General features: G+C 59.4%; 1 protein-coding gene across 1 annotated transcript; it reads right to left on the reverse strand.

Moving 5' to 3' along the window:
* Window positions 1-3,713: 3,713 nt before the first annotated feature.
* SOCS3 (suppressor of cytokine signaling 3) lies at window positions 3,714-7,005 on the reverse strand. Its single transcript, XM_005585130.4, has 2 exons — window positions 6,678-7,005; window positions 3,714-6,115 (listed from the first exon to the last, which is right to left on the reverse strand). Exon 2 carries the CDS (start codon window positions 6,025-6,027, stop codon window positions 5,350-5,352), a length of 678 nt encoding a protein of 225 aa, XP_005585187.1. The 5' UTR covers window positions 6,028-6,115; window positions 6,678-7,005; the 3' UTR covers window positions 3,714-5,349.

The following is a 7,005-nucleotide window of genomic DNA, read 5'->3' on the forward strand; positions in this document are numbered from 1 at the left end:
GGTGCGCCTGGCAGCCTCCCGGCCGAATTTCCTGGCACTGGGCTGAGAATAAACAGCGCTCTCCGCCCGTAATCCCGTTGCCCCGGCGACCGCGCTCCGCGGGCGGGGGCGTGGCGGGGGCGTGGCGGGGCGGGGCCGTACCCGGGGCGCACGCTTTGCAGGGCGCAGCGGCGGCGGCGGCGGCGGAGATGCGGGCCCGAGAGGTGCCACCCCCCGTGCTCGGCGCGGACATTCTTCGCATAGCTCCGCCAGGGCTCCCGCGGTGTCCGGGAAGTGACTCTTCCTGGCAGAGGGCGGCCTCGAGGCGACGCGCCCGCCCGCCCGCCAGCCCGGCGGCCGCCAGATCGGGAGGGGAGTGGGGGCGGGGGAAAGAAGGTGCTCCCCGCACTGGGGCTCCTGTCACCCTCGGCCTCGATCGTCCCTGTCCTGCCCCGCGCTCCTGGAACCGGAGTCCCCTACTCCCTTACCCTCTCGACTGCCTCTCCGCCCAACCCACGCCCGGTACCCCTGCGGTGCCCCCTCCCAAACATCCTTACTCATTCCTAAGACTAGGACACATCGTGCAGGCTGATTTTCCATCGCTGGCTCCCCTGTCTGAGGCCTCCTTCCCTCCCTCCCCCAGAGCAGGCCTTAGATTTCCCATTCTTGGCTCTAGCCTCAGGAGGCCTGCCCTAAAACAGCACCACCGGAGAGAGGATAGGGCCTCTTGGGGTGGAGTCTTACAGCTCTAGAAGCAAGGTAATAGGGCTGGGAGCGGGGATTTCTCCCCTTTCTGTTGGCCGGGGACCCTCAGCCTTGTTTTTAACCAGGCCGAGGCACGAGTGCCTGCTCAAGCCGGGAGGAAGCCGTGCGCTGCCTGCAGGACACTTGTCAGCACATCTGGGAGCCAGAACACCCCCCTCCTGCCGCAGCCAGGCCGGAGGACCCCGCACTAAGTCCCTTAGAGGAGGGTGTCTTCCCTTCTGAGGATTGAGAAGTACACAAAGACTTCTGTTACGGGGTATGGGATGAGGAGAGAAGGGAGCGCGTGCTCAGCAGAGTCAGCTGGGGGAGAGATTCTCTCCTGGCCTCGCCACCAGCTTGTTGTGTGGGTTTGAGCATGTTGCTTCCCTTCTCTGGGCCTCAGTTTCCTTGTCTGCAAACCCAAAGGGTTGGTCCAGTCTTATCTGAAATGGAAAGACACACCAGGCGCGGTGACTCACGCATGAAATCGCAGCACTTTAAGAGGACGAGGTGGGCAGATGGCTTGAGCTCAGGAGTTAGACAGCAGCCTGGGCAACATAGCAGGATCCCATCTCTACAAATAGTACAAACATTAGCCAAGTGTGGTGCTGTGTGCCTGTAGTCCCACCTACTCAAGAGGCTGAGGTGGGAGGGTCGCTTGTCCTCTGGCAGTTGAGGCTGAAGTGAGTTGTGATCCTGCCACTGCTCTCCAGCCTGGGTGACAAAAAAAAAAAAAAAAGAAGTGGACAGACAGAGGAAGGTTGGGATGGGCAGTGGTCTGGAGGAGGGAAATGGGTCTTCTTGCCTCTGCAACTCCACAAAACCAAGGTTCAACCTCCCTGGGGTGGGAAGGGAGAACTACTTCCTCCCTGGCCAGAGAAGATCAAATTCTTTTGCTAGCATTCTATGAACACTGGACACCCTTGCTAAACAGCTGCCTTCTGGGTCAAGGACAGGGACCCAGTGGCTGGGCACAGTGGCTCATGCCTATAATCCCAGCACTTTGGGAGGCTGAGGCTGGCAGATTGCTTGAGTTTAGGAGTTCGAGACCAGCCTGGGCAACATGGCAAGACCCTGTCTCTACAAAATATACAAAACAAATTAAAAATAAAAAATAACTGGCCGTGGTGGCGTGTGCCTGTAGTCCCAGCTACTCAGGAGGCTGATGTGGGAGGACTACCCAAACCCAGGAGTTCAAAGCCGCAATGAGCTATGATCGCATCACTGCACTCCAACCTGGGTGACAGAGAGAGACCCTGACTCAAAAAAAAAAAGGTACAGGGACCCCAGCTTTACGGTTCCCTCATGGCTGTTATTCCAGTGGAAGGGGAAGTCTGTGCAGCTGAAGGTGGTGGTGGCTGCCCAGCAGACCCCAGGCTGAGGAAGACCCATCATCCTTCTGGAAGGCACAGGGGAACCACACCCCACTGGGCCCCCTCCCCTACACTTGTGCTTTGGGAAGGTGGCCCTACCTGGGTCTGCATTCCCAGCCTGGAGTTCCTTCATGATGCCTCTGGTGTGGCTCCCACATGCTCTGTCCCCTCAGCCACCTCATGCCCGGCCTGGCCCCCACTTCTCGTCACTTCAGGTCATTTTCTCCAAAAGTCCCAGGAAATAGGAAAGAAAATGACTTTGTTTATTTACTCTCTATTGCCTTTTGGACGCCGATTCCCGGAGCAGTATATCGGGTGCAAGGGGGCCAGGAAGAGGTTCTGGTATTTGTGTCATCTGAGACAGATGAGGGCCCACGACTTGGGGTTAACACTCATTTCCCAGCTGTCAGGTTGTGGGGACTGGAGGAGAAGGAAGCATGAAAGGAGAATACCTCAGAGAAGGTGGTTTTGTTTTTGGTTTTGTTTTTTTAAATTGAGACAGGGTCTCGCTATGTTGCCCAGGCCGGTCTTGAACTTCTGGGCTCCAGCCGTTAGCCCACCTCGATCTCCCAAAGTGCTGGATTACCGGAGAGAAGATGTTTTTTGCTATTCCAATCCTGTTTTCCCCGTATTCCCAAGTGGTGTGCCCTTGGCCAGGTTGCTTAACCTCCCTGAACCTGAGTTGCTGCCCCTACTTAGTTGACAAATATTTACTGAGCACCAATCTAGGCACCAGAAGTGACCAGTCCAAGTCCTGGCTCACATGGGGCCCATGGCCGTGTCGGAGAACATGGGGATGAGAACACCTGCCTTGTGGGAGCAGGTGGGATGCTTAATCCAGGTAACCTCTAAGTGCCCCTTAGCGTTTAAATGACAGTGACTAAAAATAGATGGGCTGAGGGGAGGATCCCTTGAGCCCAGGAGTTGGAGACCAGCCTGGGCAACATAGTAAACCCTGTTTCAAAAAAATACAGAGATTAATAGATGGGTGCTTTTTGGGAGGAGGGTGATCCTGTCTGCTGCTCAGGTTGGGGACCCTAGGAATGAGGAAGGGAAGCAGGCATGGGGAGCAGTGGCCAGGAAGCCCCTGAATGCCTGGGGTCCTGTGGGGGGTGGTGGGGCTCCACCTGCATGCAAGATTTGCTTCAGGACCACCCCTCCTCCCACTTCCAGTGAACCTGGCTTGACTGAGGTCATAGGTCACCACCAGGACCCCATGTCTGGGCTTTCTCGGAACGACTCCCTGCAAAGGAACCAGAGCGCCTCTAATAGCCTGGAGCCTCTAAAAGCTTTGACCACAGCTCAGCTTGCTCCCTGCAAGCCCTTTGAAGCGCTTCCTTCGAACTTGCTTTGCATATTCTGGTCAGATCTGAATCAGACTTGCAGGAATTACCCCTCTCGGTAACAGTCTAGGTGGCTGCCTTAGCTTGTCAGTGACACACGGGGCAGGCGTGCTGACGTAAGGTTGAGAAAGGTTGAGACGTATTCGATTCCAGCGAGGGGGCAGAGCCACCACCCTCTGCAGCTCTCTTCCTCTTCTCCGATGCAGAGTGTGGGTGTGGGTGAAAGAGAAAGCAAGCACAGGGGGGCGGGGGTGGAGAAAAGGCTCAAGTCATGTTTTTCATTAAAAAATAGTGCTCTTTATTATAAATTACTGAAATGTTTCTTTTCTGAATATAAATATAAATATGTGCAAAGTTTGACTTGGATTGGGATTTTGTTGAGTTCTTCAAGCATCTCCTAATAGCCTCAAGGGCCTGAGTAGGGGGGAGGAGAGAGGACTGGAGGTGGAATCTTTATAAAAGACAGAGTGATTGAGGCAGATTGTAAACATTATTAAAAAACAAGAAACGAACAAAAAAAAAGGGGAAAAAACCACCCCAACACACAACTGCCCTGTCCAGCCCAATACCTGACACAGAATACTTTGTGTTTGTTTAGTTGCCCCCCCAACAAAAAAACAAAACAAAAACAACAAAAAACCTGTTCCAGGTAATTCCATCGCTGCTACATTCCTGTAAGTTGTCACTGATCAGTGCTATGGCAGAGCGGGAGCACCCGGGGTGGCAGCAGTCCAGCCTCTCCAATGACCTCCAGCCTCCCCCACCTAGGCAGGAGGGAGGGCTGTGCAGGGCTGGGGGCAGTGGGACCTGGTGTCTCTGCTCTGACCACGAGGCGCCTGACTGGCCAATACTTACTGGGCTAACATTCCCAGTGCTCAGCTGGGAGGCATGGCTTTCTGCCCCCTCCCCACTTCCCTGGCTGTGGGCTGGCTGGGTGCCCTCCCGCGAGTCCCTCAGCCTCTCCACACATCCAGGCTGAGTATGTGGCTTTCCTATGCTGGGTCCCTCTCCATGGGACAGGGAGCATTTAAGGCGAATCTCTTAGCCAGACATAGTCAGGAGGCACAGAGCAGAAACCCGTCGTCTCTACCAGGGGCCTGGGGTGAAAGATGTCCCATCTCCTCCATCCTCCCACTCCATCCACCCAGGTACAAGAAGGTTTAGTATGAGTAGGAAAAGAAGACCAGCTGACCAGCCCATCCATCCCCTCCAAATGTTGCTTCCCCCTTAAAACGGAGGAAGGGCCCTGGGCTCTCAGGCACCAGGTAGACTTTGGAACCTGTGTTTTCGGTGGCTGTCCCGGAGGAGAGGATGTGGGGCACCAGGATGGTTCCCTTCAGGTCGCCCCAAGCCCTTCTCCCCGGAGCCAGGGAGAGGAGCGTGCCACCAGGATCCTCACCTGGGGTTGGCGGGGGGTGTGACCATTTCCTTAGCCAGCCCACAGCCCCGGGGCCCTCAGGATCTCTCTCTTCCACCTTTCCCAGGCTCCACAACCAGCTCAGGTTTAAACCAAATCAAAGAGCAAACAAGTTCCGTTGGAAAATTTGAAGATTCCCTGGCAGTTCTCATTAGTTCAGCATTCCCCAAGTGTCCCGTTTGGAGGCAGAGGGGAAGTTGAGGAATTGGAGGAGAATCCACTCGTGGTTACTATCGTCCCACCAGGCCAGCTGGCTCCTCCGGAGAAGCTGGAGACTCAGGTGGTACTCCCCCTTCCCTCCAACATATTCCAGGTCCGCCTGCCACATTCTGCGGGGGGGTGGGGGAGGCAGAGGGAGGGGCCTGTCCGCCCTCTTTCCCCCCAGCGCTACAGGACTCTCTCCTGGCTGGCTTCTTGTGCTTGTGCCATGTGCCATGGAGGAGAGGGGACGCAGGCCCCTCTCCCGACCCATGCCCTTTGCGCCCTTTGCCCCTTAAAGCGGGGCATCGTACTGGTCCAGGAACTCCCGAATGGGCCCCGGCAGCTGGGTGACTTTCTCATAGGAGTCCAGGTGGCCGTTGACGGTCTTCCGACAGAGATGCTGAAGAGTGGCCACGTTGGAGGAGAGGGGCCGGCTCAACACCAGGGGGATCTTCTCGCCCCCGGAGTAGATGTAGTAGGCTCTTCTGGGGGGACTTCCAGGGAGTGGCTGGGCAGACGGCTGCTCGGGCACCTCGGAGGAGGGTTCAGTAGGTGGCGAGGGGAAAGAGGGGGCTCCAGGGGGCGGCATGTAGTGGTGCACCAGCTTCAGCACGCAGTCGAAGCGGGGCACAGGCTGCGTGCTCCGGGGATCGCTCTGCAGAGAGAAGCTGCCCCCCTCACACTGGATGCGCAGGTTCTTGGTCCCAGACTGGGTCTTGACGCTGAGCGTGAAAAAGTGGCGCTGGTCCGAGCTGTCGCGAATCAGAAAGGTGCCAGCGGGCTCGGCGCTGAGCAGCAGGTTCGCCTCGCCGCCGGTCACTGCGCTCCAGTAGAAGCCGCTCTCCTGCAGCTTGCGCACTGCGTTCACCACCAGCTGGTACTCGCTCTTGGAGCTGAAGGTCTTGAGGCGCAGGCTGGTGTCCAGGGGGCGGCTCATCCCGGCGGCGGGAAACTTGCTGTGGGTGACCATGGCGCACGGAGCCAGCGTGGATCTGCGCGGCGGCGGCTGCAGCTGCTTCGCGGCCTCCGCACAGCGGCCGCTACTGCATCCCGGGGGGCTGCGGAGAGGAAGGCGCGAGCGCGTGAGTGCCCGGAACCCTCCAGCGCGCCCGGCCCGCCCCGGCTCCCCTGCCTCCGCCGAACGACTGGGGCACCCACTGCCCCGGGGGCCCTCGCCTGGGCCCGCGCTCCGATCCAGACGCCTCACGGAGCCCGCACGGCTCCCGCCCCTGCCGGCAGGGTGGCCCCGGGCAGCCCCTTCCCCAGCGCGCACTGCAAGGGTGCAGCGTGGGAAACTCGCGCGCGTAAGTTGGGTCTCCAAGAGAGTGGCCGGGTGGGGAGCAGAAGGGCCCCCGGGACCGTCTGGGCGCCGCTCAGTCCAGTGGCCCCAGGCGGTGTGGACGGAGGGAGAAACCCGAGGCACGGGGATAGGGAGGGGACAGGAGAAGCCCGAAGTCCCCAGCCCGAGTATTCCGGGAACCTGGAATCTCCGGCTTTCATCCGCTCTGCCCCTACCCCGTCCCCTCCCTGCCGGGAATGACCCGGGAAGGGGAGGGGAAACCGGGAAAAGCTCCCGGGACTGAGCGAGACCCCTCCCCACGCCGCGCTCCTCCTTCCTACCTGGTCCCGAATCGAAGTCTCCGTCCTTGGGGCTGAGCCCCCTCGGGTCCCCAAGGCGAGGCGGCGGCGAGGCGGCCAGCGGTGGCCCGCGCTGCGCCCAGATGTTGGCGACCGTGAAGTCCACAAAGGAGCCTTCGCGCGCGCGTCCCTCGAGCTTCCCCTGGGCGCCCGCCCTGCCCCCTGCGCACCCCCGGACCCACCGGGAGGGGACCAGGCAAGGGGCCGCGGCAAGGGGCCGCAGCAGGAGCTGGGCCGGGCGGGCGGCGGGCGGCTGGCTGCGTACGGAGCCGGAGCGGCGGCAGCGGCGCAGGGAGTCCAAGTCGGAGCC

This window comes from Macaca fascicularis, chromosome 16 (assembly GCF_037993035.2).
Source record: "Macaca fascicularis isolate 582-1 chromosome 16, T2T-MFA8v1.1".
NCBI classification, from domain to species: Eukaryota; Metazoa; Chordata; class Mammalia; order Primates; family Cercopithecidae; genus Macaca; species Macaca fascicularis.